The sequence below is a fragment of the Bos taurus genome, chromosome 13 (assembly GCF_002263795.3).
Source record: "Bos taurus isolate L1 Dominette 01449 registration number 42190680 breed Hereford chromosome 13, ARS-UCD2.0, whole genome shotgun sequence".
Lineage (NCBI taxonomy): Eukaryota > Metazoa > Chordata > Mammalia > Artiodactyla > Bovidae > Bos > Bos taurus.
Window position 1 is genome coordinate 62430128 of NC_037340.1, and position 15866 is coordinate 62445993.

General features: G+C 48.0%; 1 protein-coding gene across 1 annotated transcript; it reads left to right on the forward strand.

Moving 5' to 3' along the window:
- The first annotated feature begins 1105 nt into the window (after window positions 1-1105).
- LOC132346950 (uncharacterized) lies at window positions 1106-15131 on the forward strand. Its single transcript, XM_059893018.1, has 6 exons — window positions 1106-3024; window positions 7475-7538; window positions 7896-7956; window positions 9402-9493; window positions 12220-12281; window positions 14781-15131. Exons 1-6 carry the CDS (start codon window positions 2606-2608, stop codon window positions 14791-14793), a joined length of 711 nt encoding a protein of 236 aa, XP_059749001.1. The 5' UTR covers window positions 1106-2605; the 3' UTR covers window positions 14794-15131.
- Window positions 15132-15866: the final 735 nt, after the last annotated feature.

Consider the following 15866-nt stretch of genomic DNA (forward strand, 5'->3'; position numbering starts at 1 on the left):
CTTCTTATCCGGAACCTCACTTCTTGTGCCAAGTTTTGTCTTTAGGGATTGTTTGGTTGTGGGCTTCCTGGGTGGCTTGGTGGGTAAAGAACCCACTGCAATGCAAGAGAGCAGGAGACATGGGTTCAATCCCTGGGTCAGGAAGGTCCCCTGAAGGAGGGCATGGCAACCCACTCCAGTATTCTTGCCTGAGAATCCCATGGGCAGAGGAGCCTGGCAGGCTACAGTCCATAGGGTTGCAAAGAGTTGGACATGACTGAAGCGACCGAGTACAGCACAGCACACTGTTAGGCTGCAAGAAACAGCAACCTCCCCTACACAGTAGTTAGCAAAAAGAAAATTGATTTATAAAAAGGGGAGAGATGGCATCCGCTGATTTCAGAGTTTAGAAGTCCCTTGGATCTCCCGGGATCCTAACACTAAGATCTAGGCAGCTGTCAACCACTAAATAGCTACACCCTATGAGGCCGCAGCACTTATCCTCAGTCTCATCACTTTCTCGCTTCCACCATAGGTGGCCCAAATGTGGCCACCTTGTATCTCAGTTGTCATTGCCTCCTGGGTCAAGTGCTCAAAAATACCTCGTGAGGGAATTCCCTGGTGGTCCAGTTGGTAGGATTCCGTGCTCTCACTGCCAAGGGCATGGATTCCATCGCTGATGATCCCCCAAGCAGCGTCGTGCAGGAAAAAAACAAAAAAAAGAAACTAGCAAGAAGTTGAATCTCTGTTCCGAACTTGCGAGGGTGATCCTTATCCTGGTTCCTAGTTGTGGCCACAGAATGGGTTCTGAGCTGAGCACCATAGTCCTACGTCTCTATGGGGGAAGGGGAGGTCTTGGACTCACCCATGTGTCTGTCCCAGCAGGCAGTAGAAGTGGGGGTCTCCTTCTCAAGCCTGGCCAGGTGCTTGGCAGTGATGGTGTGGTTAGCCCTGGCTTTCTCAGTGGGAGCAACCAGCAGGCTGGAGCCATCAGGAGTCCTTGAAGTAGCAGAGGAGCCATCCACTTCCAAGACCAAAGCTTCCCTGAGTGTGACCAGAAGTTCGTGTATCTGAAGGACACTGACACTGAAGACGTTGTGCCCAGTCTAAGAAAGTCAGTATGCAACCAGACTGGCCCCAGAACCCCAACCTGCTGACCACACCCCCAGTGAGAATGGCTGCACCTACTCCAGTTTCACCCATGAGAATGCACGTGACAAATCAGGCCACCACACATAACCCTGGTCAAAGTGAAATGAGTGGCCGAGACTCTGCTGACAAAAGTCCTGTGATCAGCCAAGGATCCTCAGGCCACGAAGGAGGGAAGCCCTCCAGACAGTCTGATCGAGAGGGTAGGATGAGCCATGGCTACTCTGACCACACGTTGCTCACCCACCCTGGCACTAAGAACACGGGTGGTACGGGCGTCTCAGGCAGAGACCATCATGCAGGTGTTCCTCGAGGAAGCGGTCTCACATCTGGGGCAGCCATGCCTGGAAGTTATGGTCAGTCTATGGCTGGGTCATCTAGTGGTTTTGGTTTTAGTCAACCTGAAGAAGGGTCAATAAATGGTGAACTTGGGTCAAGGAAAAGTGGTAGTTTTGGTCAGTCGGGGTCAGGGTTAATAAGTGTTCAAACTTGGACTGGGTCACACAGTGTCCGTGATCAAGCGGGGAGAGGGTCATCTGGAGAGTATGGTCAGTCCAGGACAGAGTCAGTGAGTGGGAAGTCTGAGTCTGAATTATTGAGGGTTTGGGGTCAGTTGGGGACAGGTTTAGTGAGGGGTCGGTCTAGTGGTAGGTCATCTAATGATTATGGTCAGTCTGGGGCTAAATCATCTGGTGGTTTGGGTCAATCTGTAGCAGGGTTAATGAATGATCCAGCTGGGGATGGGTCTGCTAGGGGTTAGGGTCTGCCTGGGACAGGGTCAATAAATGGACAGTCTGGGGCTTGGTTATCTAGTGGCTACAGTCAACCTGTAACAGAGCCAGTGGATGATCATCCTGAGTCATGGAAATCTGGTGGTTTGGATCCGTTGGGGACAGGGTTAATGACTAGGAATAGGTCATCTACTGGGTATAGTCAAATTGGGACAGGGTCATCTGGAGGGAATGGCCAGTCTGGGGCAAGGGCAACAAATGGTCGGCCTGGGCCTGAAAAATCTGCTGGTGACAATCAGTTTGAGGCAAGATCATCTGGAAGCAATGGCCAGTCTGATTATGGGTCATCTCGTCATCTTAGTCAGTCTGAAACTAGACCAGTGAGTGGACGGCATCAGCCTAGAGCTGGGTCATCTGGTGCATCAGGTCAGTCTAGGGCTGGTTCGATGAGTGGTCACCTTGAGGCTGGACCATCTGATGGCTCTGTTCAATCTGGGGCTGAATCAGTAGGAGGAAACAGCTTGGAGGAAAGGTATCTAATCATATTCATTCAGGGACCACATCATCCATAGATTCTGGTCATTTAGGGGCAGGAATAACTGTTGGCCACAGTTGCTTTGGAAGCGGGTCACATAATCATCATGGCAGGTCTGAGGCTGGGACATTCTTAGGTCATGGACAGTCAGGACATGGCAACTCTGACCACTCTGGCTCCACTGGAGAAGTAAAATGAGGAAACATTGGCCATGGGAATGGGAACCCCAGTGGATGGCAAGACTCCCCAACATGGGAGACCAGTCAACAGCAATGCATTGCTTCCACTGGCTCATCACAATCTAGGAGGAGGCACTGGAATGGGATCTGGAAACCCTCCCAGCCAAACAAATGCTCTCAACAAAGACATCTTGGCTCAGGAAGGGCTGCTGGGAGCCAACCTTCTCAACAACAAGCATCTGATCAGGGAGCGTGAAAGGCTACTTAAGATCCTCCTGGGCAGCAAGACCTTACCTGCTGGCAAAGATCACCTCCTGGGGGCAGCTGGGTCCTTGGCTCTGGAAGGCTTGCTCTGCAAGGGTTCTCTAGGGGGCGTCTGTAGCTATAGGAGTCTTGATGACATCAATGATGTTCTAAAGAGCGTGGTTCCTTTTGGGAAACTCAACAGCTGGTGAGTTTGAGTCCTTAAGCTATAAAGTAGTTCCCCCAAAGCATTGGTTAGTAGAGGTTCCAGGTATTTGAAAGATATCACTCTCTGCTGTGAGTTTCAGATCTCACTTACCTGTGTAGAAAGTTGACATTGAGAAGGCAACATTAGATGTCTCTTTCTTCTCCAAACTGTCAACCTAGCACCCAGTATCCCCCCGTTATGATGTCATACTTTGGATTTATATAGTCTTGTCTGAGCCCCTACTGAATTACAAATAGCCCTGGAAAGCAGGGGTACAACAGAAGCCCTTCCTACTGAAATCTTAGTTCTTATTTAATACCCAGTGATCAAAACAGCATCTTTATTATAAGCTAATACCTTAGTTACCAACTGATGCTTTGGATTTGATGTCCTAAGTCTCCTTTAGTACCCCAGTTAACTGAAACAATCTGTTACTGGCTTATGCTTTCCTTATCTAGAGCTAGTAGGAATGGGACTTAGAATGGAAATCTTAAGGATGGGAGGGCTCAGGATGGAAGAAAGGCCACACTGCAGTTTGAGTGTTGAGCTGAGAGGCCTGGGAACATCTTTTTCACTTTCTCTCACCCTTCCCATCATCAACTTTGATATCATCCAGGTATCATGGAAGGTCTATCCTTTAAACCACTTCCAACTGCAATTTCAGACCAGACTGACAATCAGTTTCCCAAGATGAGTAATGTTCATAGCTAGAGAAGTGGGGCATGGAAGCAAATTCCTGGAGGTAGTAGACAGTTTTTCAGTATCAGCACAATGTTCCTTGGCTACATTTAGCCTTGGCCAGGAAATCTTCACATTATCTGCCTAAACACACCAGCTCCATAGGGATGACTGTTAACAGTAAGACAGCTGTGAGAGTAGATCTATTTTTTTTTTTTTTTTTTTTTAAGCGCACCGCGACGCGGGTCAGTCAGCCGCTCGAGAACGCGGGGGCGAGCGGGAAATCGCGGGGCTCGCAGCCAGATCTATTATTTTTCTGCCATTTTTGCATTGTTTATTATAACAAACTTGGGGAAAGGGAAAGTTAAAGCATAAACCCAAATTTACAACACAGAGGCAATGGCTGTTCTTCCCAGAATTCTTTCAGTATCATTTTGGATGTCAGTAACTATTCCATCACATCATTGTACAATGACACATTTTAACCATCTTTCTATTGTCAGATGCTTGAGCTGTTTCTGATTTCACTCTTATAAAGAACTCTGTGATTAATATCTTGACTAACAAATCTTTGTTCATAGCCTCAATTATTTACTTAGAAATTCTCAGAAGTATAATGTATAGATTTCGGCAAATAGATTGCCTGCCAAAGAGATGATGAGATGATGACAGCATAACTGTTACTGAGTACCTAATATTGATATTGGGCTTCCTTGATAGCTCAGTTGGTAAAGAATCCACCTGCAATGCAGGAGACCCTGGTTCGAATCCTGGGTTGGGAAGATTCCCCTGGAGAAGAGAAAGGCTACCCCCTCCGGTATTTTGGCCTGTAGAATTCCTTGGACTGTATAGTCCATGGGGTTGCAAAGAGTTGGATATGACTGAGCGACTTTCACTTTCAATATTGATATATTCCAGGGCAATATATTCCAATGCTAAGGGCATCCGTGAATTATCTCATAAATTCTTCACCATAATCTCAGAAGGGGTGTATTGCTATCATGAGCATTTTACAGAACAGGAAACAAAAGCTCAGAGAGATTAAATTAAATTGCATGTGTGGGAATGTAGATGTATACGGTGGGAGGCACTGTACACTTTCTATTTTGACTCTTGAGCCATAAAAATGTATTACCTATGCAAAAGTAAAGTGAAAGCATTTAACTTACTTTTAAATATATATTCAAAAACAAAATTAAGTAAAAATACACACGGAAAAGCTGTGCCGTGTGCTGTGCTCAGTTGCTCAGTCATGTCTGGCTCTGTGTGACCCCATGGACTGTAGCGCTCCAGGCTCCCCTGTCCATGGAATTTTCCAGGCAAGAATACTGGAGTGGGTTGCCATTTCCTACTCCAGAGGATCTTCCCAACCCAGGGATCAAACCTGCATCTCTTGCATCTCCTGCATTGGCAGGTGGATTATCACTCTGCCACTCAGGAAGCCCACATATGGAACAGCAGGCATCACTAAAAAATATGCATTTGGACCACGTCTCTCACCCACAGATGCCAGAGCTTGTTTCCAAGCCTCAGGGAAACCTTTAGAGCAGCCCTAAACATTCGTTCTGGGAGGGGAGGGTTGCCTGAGCTGCAGAGGTAGAGAAGGGGAGCCATGATTTGCCCCCAGACCTGATGCAAAGAGCTAACTCATTTGAAAAGATCCTGATGCTGGGAAAGATCAAAGGCAGAAGGGAATGGCAGAGGATAAGATGGTTGGATGGCATCACCGACTGAATGGACATGAGTTTGGGTAACTCCGGGAGTTGGTGATGGACAGGGAGGCCTGGCGTCCTGCGGTCCATGGGGTCACAAAAAGTCGGACACGACTGAGCAACTGAACTGAACTGAACTGGCCTGGGACCCAGGGTGTGCTCTGGCCATGACTTCTTATGCCTCTTGCTTGGTCTTCCCTCTGGAGGTTCCCTGGGATCTCAGCTCACACAGCCCTCTCCCTCCCATTGACTGTGTGTGTGTTGTCCAGGATATTCAGCTTCCTCAGCAGCTCCAAGGTGGATGTGACCATTGAGGTTCCCTTAGAGATGCCCCAGATCAGGTTGAACCAAGTCCTGTTCACTCCACAGAACTGCAAGCTCATTTCACCAGGATGCTCATGCGAGCAGAGTAAGTGCTGTGCCAGGAGGGCTGGGCACTGTGCAGGGTGCAGCTGGGGATTGTACCAGGCTCAGTGGTGGTTACCAAGCTTTCTTTGGGGGCCATGGTCTGGATCCCAGCAAGCCACTAGAGCATCTGCTCTCATCTCAGCTTCTGCTCAGATGTCTCCCCCACAGAATTTAGGCTTCTAAACAGAAGAGAGTAGCTTCTTGCTAGAAGCACATGTCTTCCCTAAAAGTGGTCCTGCCTGTAGAGAACATTACATGGTCCCTTGTCTGTGCTCACATGAGAGATCCTGGGTGGAATCTCTGGTATATCACTTCTCATACTACGCTGTAATTGAGAGTGTATGAGCTGTGTGGGAACACAAGCTGCTTTGTAATTATCATTCATTTGTTCTTTTGTTTATTCAACAAACATTGAGCCCGCCACTACAGAGTTGTACCTGGAGATACATTGGAGAACAGGACTGAAAAAGAGGCATAGATGGTTGGATGGATAGATGAATGGGAGGAGGGGTGGGAGGATGGGTAGCTGGAAGGATGGATACACAGATGAATGGATGGATGGATGGATGATGAGTGGATGGATGGATGTATATAATTGTCACTGATTCATGTTGATGTATGGCAGAGACCACCACAATATTGTAAAGCAATTAACCTCCAATTAAAAAAATGAGCAAACATAAAAAAAAAAAATGAACAATGCAAAAGACACCACCTGTTTATGAGGTGGCAGGAGCCCTGCTGGTGAGGTGGTTGAATGTCCTCTGGCCCACCTTTCTTTCACTTACTGCATAGCGACTCTATTTTATATATTATACACGAGAGGCACAGAGATGTTATGTAAGTTAGACAAGGTCACACAGCCAGGAAATAGTGGTACAGGGAGTCAAATGATCTTGTGTTTTTAATATTATCGTGATTTGAGTTAGAATCACTGTGGATGGTGACTGCAGCCATGAAATTAAAAGACACTTGCTCCTTGGAAGGAAAGCTATGACAAACCTAGACAGTGTTTTAAAAAGCAGAGATATCATGTTGCTGACAAAGGTCCATAGAGTCAAAGCTGTGGTTTTTCCAGTACTCATGTATGGATGTGAGAATTGGACCACAGGGAAAGCTGAGAGCCAAAGAACTGATGCTTTTGAACTGTGGTGTTGGAGAAGCCTCTGGAGAGCCCCTTAGACTGCAAGATCAAACCAGTCAATCCTAAAAGGAATCAGCCCTTAATATTCATTGGAAGGACTGATGCTGAAGCTGAAGCTCCAACACTTTGGCTACCTGATGTGAACAGCTGATTTGTTAGAAAAGATCCTCATGCTGGGAAAGATTGAAGGCAAAAGGAGAAGGGGGATGGCAAAGGTTGAGATTGTTAGATGGCATCACTGACTCAACTGGACATGAGTTTAAGCAAACTCTGAGAGATAGTGGAGGACAGTGGAACCTGGTGTGCTGCAGTCCATGGGGTCAAAAGAGTTGGACACAACTGAGTGACTGAACAACAACAAATTTGAGTTAATATATGCCAAGTACTTATAGTACTTATATATTAAGTACTCATATTACAAGTGCTCCAAGTCCCTGGAGTGGAGGAAACATTTATAACCAGTAAGCTATAACTGCTGTTATTTCAAATGCCCTGTTCCCCTCCCCAGCCAGCTTTCTGCAGTCATAGAAGTCATGCTCAGACAGATCCTGCAGAGCTGTCTACCCAACATGGTGAGTTTGACCAAGTGGGCCCTGGGCAGACCCTAGAGATTCCCTGGAGAGGCTTTGCAGCTGGAGGCACAGAGAGGTAGCCAGGGCAGGCAGTTTTATCTTCAGACTCTCCAGCCTCTCCAAGCTTTGTTGTCCTGCCCTTTGTCCAGGCCCCTGTGGCTGGGGAAGGGACATTTACTCTAGGATTGACTTGTGCTGAGCAGTTTACACCTGCAGAAGAGGAAGATTTGTTTTGTGTTTATAAAAACTCTGATAGAACCACTCAGTTCTATACAACCAGTCAGAGGCTGTGCTGTGCTGGGCTGGAAGGAGGCCCAAGAGTCCTGTCATACAGGCCTCTGCTCATCTGTATTCCAGCTGTGCCCAGTGGTCCGATTCTGGATGTACCTCATCAATCAACAGTTGAGCTTCCTAAAACGTAAGTTGTGTTATGGGCCTGAGACCTGCTATCTGGCTTAGACTATTGCAGTAGCCACCTACCCACTCCTGTTTTCTCCCTTTTGTGGCTTCCAGAGAGATTTTTCTGAATCACACCTCTCTGCTCAGAGTCTTCTGTAGGAGGATCAAGTTCAAACCCCTAAGGCTGGTAGTCAAGGTCTTTCCTTATTCTCCTCTGTGCCCCTCAGGCTGCCTCAGCCTATAGATCTCAGCCATCCCATACACTCCATGCCCTTTTGAGATGTTATAGCTTTGCTCCCAATGACTTCCCACACCTTCTTCTACACCTGGAAAATTCCTGCGCCCCTTCAAGGTGTGACTCCGATGTTTTGTTCTCCAGGTAGAACGACTCCCTCCTCAGGGCTCCCAGGCTCACCTATCCATCACTTGTGCCAGAGTGTTTAGTGATCGTCTGCTTCTTTGCTTCCACTAGAACAGTAGATCCTTGAGATCAGGGACCTCTGCATTATATTCTTTCTGGTGTTGTTTCATAGTTCCTGGTTAGGCACAGAGGAGGCACTCTGTATTTACTGACACTTTGTTGGAATATGAACTGGAAATGAAAGGGAAGAACATTGATGAATGGAACAAAGGACAAAAGTATAAATAAGTGGAAACATGTATGGAAGAATAAGTGGAGAGATGGATGGATCGGTGGACAGATAAATGTAAGGAAATGTGGACGGAATATGATGGAAGGAAAATGGAAAGAGGGGAATATAAGTGGATAGATGAATAGATGGAAAGGAAATAGAAGGAAAGAGATAAAATAATTGATGGATATAAGAGAAACCGGAAAGATGAAAGATAATGGAGGGATGGAGGGATAGATGAATGAATGGATGGAAAGAAAAATGGATAAAATAATGAAAGAAGGAAGACAGGATGGTTGGATAAAAGGATGAATGAGTGAGAGGGTTCATGTGTGGACAGGAGGGTGAGTGGATGAATGGAAGGAAAGAAGGGCCTTTACTATTGTGTGGGAAGATGAATGGTGGAGAGGTGTGTATAGGTAATATATAGATAACAGAATGGGAGAAGGAAAGAAAAAGAAAACTATAAATATGGATGGAGGATGAATGGATAAAAGGAAGGGAGAGGGGAACATTAAGTGGATGGATAGGTGGGTAGATGGAAAGATGAAGGGAAAGATAATGGTAAGGGAGATAAGAAGGACATATGAATGAATGGATGTATGGATGGATGACTACCTGTCAAGGTGAGAATGCTGTACTCTCTTGTGCTAGAAGATGGTAGGACATTGGGGTTACAATGTATTTTCCAGCAGTTTTTTGAATAATCTTCTTCCAGATAAGTCTATGTATGACAGGGACAAATGAGTGAGTTTTATAAGTCTGTGTTTCAGTCAACTCAATCTCTTGTCCTCCCTTCTCATTGCCACCACTCTCCCTCTCTCTTTATCAGATGTCCACTCCTTTGAGTTGTTTAGGAACCTCCACCCTCCTTTCTGCAGGGTGCCCACATCATCTGAGCCGTATTACTGCCTGGACTTTCAGGTATGAGCATCGAATGGTGGCCCCACATGTCCCCTTACCTCTCCACATTTGTTCTCTCATCTGTCAGATCAGGGTGATTATCATACCCATATAAAGTTATCCTAGGGTCTTCCCAGGGGGCGCTAGTGGTAAAGAACCACCTGCCAATGCAGGAGATGTAGGAGACCGGGGTTCAGTCCCTGGGTCGGGAAGATCCCCTGGAGGAGGGCATGGCAACCCACTCAGTATTCTTGCCTGGACAATCCCATGGACAGGGAACCTGATGGGCTGCAGTCCATAGGTTCGCCAAGAGTTAGACACGACTGATGTGACTTAGCATGTACAACATAAAGTTATCATAAATATCACTTCCAAGACACACATTTTCCCCACATTGTAACATTTCTAAAATTGGCGTGTGTCCCATATTCAATGGTATGCCACAGTCAATTAAAAAATTTTCTTGCTGGCACATTGAATAATCATCAGTGATATTCTGGTGTGCACGAAATATAGTACAGTGACTAGGTGAGAGGATATCTGTGACTTGTCCAGTGCAGGAGGAGCTAAAACACTAGTGGTTTACTCCTCTTTGCCCTTGAGTTAACGATTTAAAACAATCAGGTTAGTTACTTGGCATGACAATACATGGGGACCCGAGAATGGAGACGTGGTCCATGGGGGCCTCAAATGCATTCCTCCCCTCCGAGCTTCTTTTAAGCATTAACATGATATTGCCAACTCCCCGCCCCCCACTAATGGGAAGTCCTGAATTATGGGAAATGTGCTTTGTTTCACAAGTAGAAATTTCAGGGGTCTTGGGATCAATAGCCCCTGTGCCTGCCAGCGCTCAGCTGTTCAGGAGAAGAGTCAAAAGTCCAGATTTTAGGAACAGTTTTGCCACCCTGTCTAACCTGGGCAAATCCATTCACACCACTGAGTCTTCTCTTCTCTATCTGTGGTCCTTATATTACAAGGTTGTTTTATTACAAGAATTAAATGAGAGATGCAGATCTTTGGCATAGTAGGTGCTCAGTTAACGTGGGCTTTCTGGTTTTTCCCAGGGCAAACACTTCCCGGCCTCTTACATTAGCTTGCTGATTGAACCTAACTCTTTTTCTTCTCATATCTAGCCCTACTACTATCTCCCAATCCCCCCACCCCTCCTCCATCTTCATGTTGAACTGTTCTTTCTCAAGAATCCTGAAAGCAAGTGTAAAATCTTGGGACCACGGACAGCCCACTGGGCATTGATTCTGTGCTTTGATCAACAGTGAGCACTAAAGCTGGCTCCTGGATGGCAAATCCCCAGGGACCAGTGTCACAGTAGGGATCCCGAGATCGTCCACTGCATAGGGCGATGATGGTGGTGGGAGTCCAGGCTGCCGTATGCCATAGTGACTCTTGCTAGAGACAGATGTGTGGAGCAGCCCATGCTATAGTGGTGAGTGTGAGTGGGTTCTGGGGGCAGCCCACATCAGAGTCACCAGTGTCAAGCTGGGGCTCCTTAACTCCATGGTGAAGAGATTTGTCATGAGATTCCTGGAGTTACCTACTCCATAATGATAAATCTTTTAGTGAAATTGCTGATTTTTTTTTAACTCCATGATGATCAGTATTATGGGATTCCTAGGCTATGTCACCAAATAGGGAAGACTACTATGATGGATTCCTAAAATATTTCTCTCCGGTGGTCAGTTCATTGAAATATCTCATTCCACTAGGTTTCTAGGCCAGACCCTCTCCTTGGAGGCTGTTCTTTGCATTGTGGTGCAGTCCCCACCCTATCCCACTTTATGGTAAAGGGCACTGAGCTGAGACTCTTAGGACATTTCACTCATGTATTGTGAGAAGCTTTCCAGTAGAGCCAACTGATTTCTGAGTTTTAAAGGAATTTGTTGGACTTCTCTGGTGGTCCAGAGGTTAAGAATCCGCCTTCCAAAGCGGGGGACATGGGTTCGATCCCTGGTGGGAGAACTAAGAGCTCACATGTCCCAGGACAACTAAGCTCATGTGTCCAAACTAGAGGGCCCTGGCACCACAACTACGAGTTCACGGGCTATAGAGCCCGTGCTCTACGACTAGAGAAAGCCTGTGCGCCACAACAAAGACCCAGGGGAGCCAAAATATTTTTTAAGAAGAATTTGTCTAGTCACTGTGCTTCCATTTCATCCCCAAACCCTCAAGTCTTCTGTGGGGAGCCTGGGCTGGACAGAGAAGAAGCACTGTCCTGGTCGAGTTTTCAGACTGTCATCATAGCCTCTTTTGGGGCCACCTCTGCCTCCTTCTGGGTTTCTCACCAAGACTGGGTCTCAGGCAGGAGGCAGGAAGGAGATGGGACCCCCATCAAGCAGGAGGGGCAGGCTGTTGTCCCCCTGGGGAGCCAAGGAGGGCCTGACTCATCCATGAGCCCCCTTGCTGCTTCCGTGGAATTCTCCATGATGATGGCAAAAGCCAGAGAAGATGACCAGAAAGATAGTCCTGGCCTGGGCATCCTGACACCCGGGTTCAAATCCCAGTTCAGCTACCAGCTTTCTGGTGACTTTATACCAGTCCCATCCCCTCTCTGGGCCTCTCTTCTCCCAGCTAGAAAACATGAGCAGTCTCTACAGGTCTTTTTGTCATTGATGAGTATTGGGGAAATGGGAGGGGGACAAGACCAGAGGCCAGAGAGGTCCCTGGCAAAACTGTGGCCACTACTGATCCTTCTCATGGTAGCACCTTCTAATGTCTCTCTTTGCTGTCAGTTGCAGGGATCCAGACAACCTCCTGTTACTAGGATCAGCTTGGGACCCCTGCCAGGAACATGGTAAGGGTGTGAATCCTGGGAGAGTCACCGTGGAACTCTCTGACCTCATCTCGAGCAACTGTCATCTTGATGTACCCATCAGCGATCTCGCAACCAGACAGAAAGTAGTCCCTTTCTTAGAGTGTAGGTTTGGATTTGTTTGAAAATGACCAGATGAAACATCTCTCCAGGGTGGCTATTGATTGAGGTAGAAAAGCCTCTAAGAACTGAATCAAAGGAATGATGCTCTAATGAGGGAAGAACTGGAGTGAACATCCCCCTCTTCGGGCAGCTGGCCTAGGGTCTGAGTATTTCTGAGGACCCCTGAGGCTAGCATGTAATGACATTCCAGTGAGATGCATGAGCCAGGCTGAAAGATTGGCTCCAGGCTGTTCAGGACTCAGAGTCAACAGCTGCTCCTGATGAAGCTGCCTGTATCTTCTAATCCTGATCCCCAGTCCCTGCTCCTCTGTGCTCTGCTTTCCTCTCCTGTATAAGACATTTTTCCCAAAGCTGCTTTTTCAGTGTATAAGGTACACTTCAGGATCTTCCTGGAAAAGATAAAATTGAAGAATAAGCTAACACACATTTAAAAGGTCAGAATCCTGGCCTCAGAGGCCCTGGGAATGCTAGGGCCTTCCCAGTGGGTGAGAATGTCAGGCCTGCTGGTCCCACAAAATGAAGCCCTGAACCCTTTCTTCACATGAGACTTTTATGACGGTTGTGTCTCAGCGAGTGGGTGGCCCTCATGTGGCACTTTGGCGTGACTGTGAAGGGCACAACTTTGGAGTCGGGTTCAAACGCTATCCTCCCCACTGACTCTGAACCTCAGTTTCCTCTTCTGCAAAATGGGAGTGAGAATAGTGCCTATTTTATAGGGTAATCCTGAGAAAATGCAACAAGAAAGCCTTGATGCAGTGCCTTAGACAATGCCACAAACTGCCTCCACCAGTGGGTGGTCCAAAAACTGGGAGGCAGAGGAAACAGCTTGTGCAAAGATGTGGAGGGGTAGTGAGAACACACTGTCACCCCCTACCCCACTTCAGCCCCCACTCCACTTCACCCTTGCACCCCATAAATGAGCCCCCACAATCACAGAGGCAAGAGAGCCGGTGAGCTTCAGTCACCCTTCTCTCCATTCCCCCCACACCCCTACCTCCTGCCTCCACCACCTGCCCCTGCAAGCCTAGGATGGGTGATGAATGCGCAGTTCCCAGATCACACCACAAGGTGGAGCCATGATGCTGCAAATTCATGTTTCTTACACGGACGATAATTTGTATAAAGCAGCATATTCTTTTATGCCGGGCTCTATTCTGGGCAGAGGAGCCTGGCCAGCTCATGGGGTTCATGGGGTTCATAGTGGTTCATGGGCTCGCTAAGAGTTGGACAGCACTGAGAGACTAAACACAGCACAGCACTGTTCTGGGCACTTGGTCTTCTTGACCTTGTTTAATTTTCAAAGCTTGACTTCAAGTTCAATATCCTTAGCTCCATCTTAAAGATGGGAAACTGAGTCTCAGAGAAGTGGTGTAACTAAACGTGTGGCTGGGAGTCAGAAATCTTGGGCTCAGATCCCACTTCTTCAGCCTTGGGGACACAACCTCAGTCTCCCCCTTTGAAAGACAAGGATAAGAATAGCAACATTATGATAGTTAATTGACCTTGTGTGCATGCTAAGTCTCTCAGATGTGTCCCACCCTTTGCGACCCTATGGACCATAGCCCACAAGGCTCCTCTGTCCGTAGGATTCTCCAGGCAAGCATACTGGAGTGGATTGCCATCCCCTCTCCAGGTGATCTTCCTGACCCAGGCATTGAACCTGTATCTCTTGTTTCCTGCATTGGCAGGTGGGTTCTTTACTGATAGACCTTGGCTGTTTATTTTATGCCCAGTCCTGTGCTGTGCTCCTTACCTGGACCATTCTGTGTATTCCTCACAACCATCCTAGGAAGTGGCTGTTAGTATCCCTGTTTTGCAGATGAGGAAACTGAGTCTCAGAGAGACTGCCTGGCCCACTCCCACACAACTAGAAGGAGGCAGAGTGAGTTCGAACCCAGGTCTTCCGGTGAGAGCAAGAGGAGCTGGAGGACAGGAGTGTTAGGGCCTCAGGGAGGAGAGGTGCCCTGGATTCTCCTTCCTGCCACGTCCATGCTGAGTCCCCCATGTTACTCTGGCCTTTTCCCCACTGGTGCTACAGGGAATTGGGATTCATGAAGCTGGGCCCCTTCACCACCCCCTGGTTCTACAACTCCTCCTGGGAGGAGGGACTCATAGGGTGGCAGCCAACAGACCACATCCTGGAGGTGTCAGGCTGGGGCATTGACACCCGCAGTGATGGGAGGGTCCCAAGCCCTCAAGGGTCTCCCCACACCCCGCACACCGAGCCCAGGCCTCTCTCCTCTCCTTTGTGCCCCCGGGGCCCCGGCCTGAAGACACCCTGACCGTGGTGGCTCACAGGGCCCTTCTGGGCCAGTGACACATGTGACAGCCTTTGTTTTGTCAACCTCCTTTTGCCAGCACATCTCTGTGAACACCCCGAGAATCCCCGTGGGCACGGAGGAGAGTCACATGGAGCCAGATGGGAGCACAAAGAATGAAGAGCGAGGGATTAGAGCAGCCTTCGGTTCCTGCGGAAGTCTCTGCGGGGCCCTCAACACCCGATGCCCCTGGTCCAGAATCAATGATCCCGGGGAGGCCTCCAGGTGCCAAAGGACCCAGAGTGGCAGGCTCTCAGGAGAGAACCCCACCACGACTTTCCTTCCTTCAGGTAGCGAATAGATTCAGCTCACATCTACGTGAATCTGATTTATGCAAATCTGAAACAGTGTCCTGCAAAATACGAATGAAGTTTCACGTTGTGAACAGAAAGTTAATTTTTCTCATTGTTAAGAACGCACAATGGAACACGCTCCAGGCCCTCCTTTATGGAAAAATCAAGGTCCCTCCCTCAAGGCCACAGTCCCTCCAGTTTCCTCCTCCCCTCCCTTCACAGCCAGTTTCTCCAGAGCGGGGTTTCTCAGCCTGGACCAGCCTTCTCCGCCCCGGGCTCTTGTTAAAATGCAGCGTCTGGTCAGTTGGTCCGGGCCCGGGCCTGAGATTCAACGTTTCCTCAAAACTTCCTGGAGAAGCTGATACTACTAGTCCACAGGTCACCCCTCAAGCAACACACTTGTTTGGGACACGTTGACACCTCCACCCACCCATTTTCACTGGTCACCCTACCAACTCAGCGCTCATCAGGCCCTCAACAATCTCCACGTGGAGGAAACCACGTGTCAGCCTCATCTTACTTGATCACACTACAGACATCACTTCCTCCTCCTTGAAATCAGTCCTTCCCTTGGCCACGCTCCCTTGCCTGTTCTCCCACCCTGCTAAGCATTCTACCTCTGCCCCTTTGCAGGCATAATGTTTTCATATTGGCCAATCAGCGTATTTCTTCACCCCCGCCACTGTGATTGGCTCAGAGCTCGGCATGTGACTCCAGCTGGACCAATGGGGATCAGACCTAGACTTCTGGAGGGATAATAGGAAAGAGTGCTCTTTCCGCCAGGGTTGTTAAGAGAGAAAGTGAGCCTGATGGCCTCTCTACTACCCTTTGGG

Excerpts from the sequence above, each read along its gene's own strand:
- LOC132346950 (XM_059893018.1), top strand. The coding sequence starts at position 2,606 with ATGGGAATGGGAACCCCAGTGGATGGCAAGACTCCCCAACATGGGAGA. Across the intron at positions 3,025-7,474 it reads TTTGGGAAACTCAACAGCTG|CCAGCTTTCTGCAGTCATAG; the intron begins GTGAGTTTGAGT and ends TCCCCTCCCCAG. Across the intron at positions 7,539-7,895 it reads AGAGCTGTCTACCCAACATG|CTGTGCCCAGTGGTCCGATT; the intron begins GTGAGTTTGACC and ends TCTGTATTCCAG.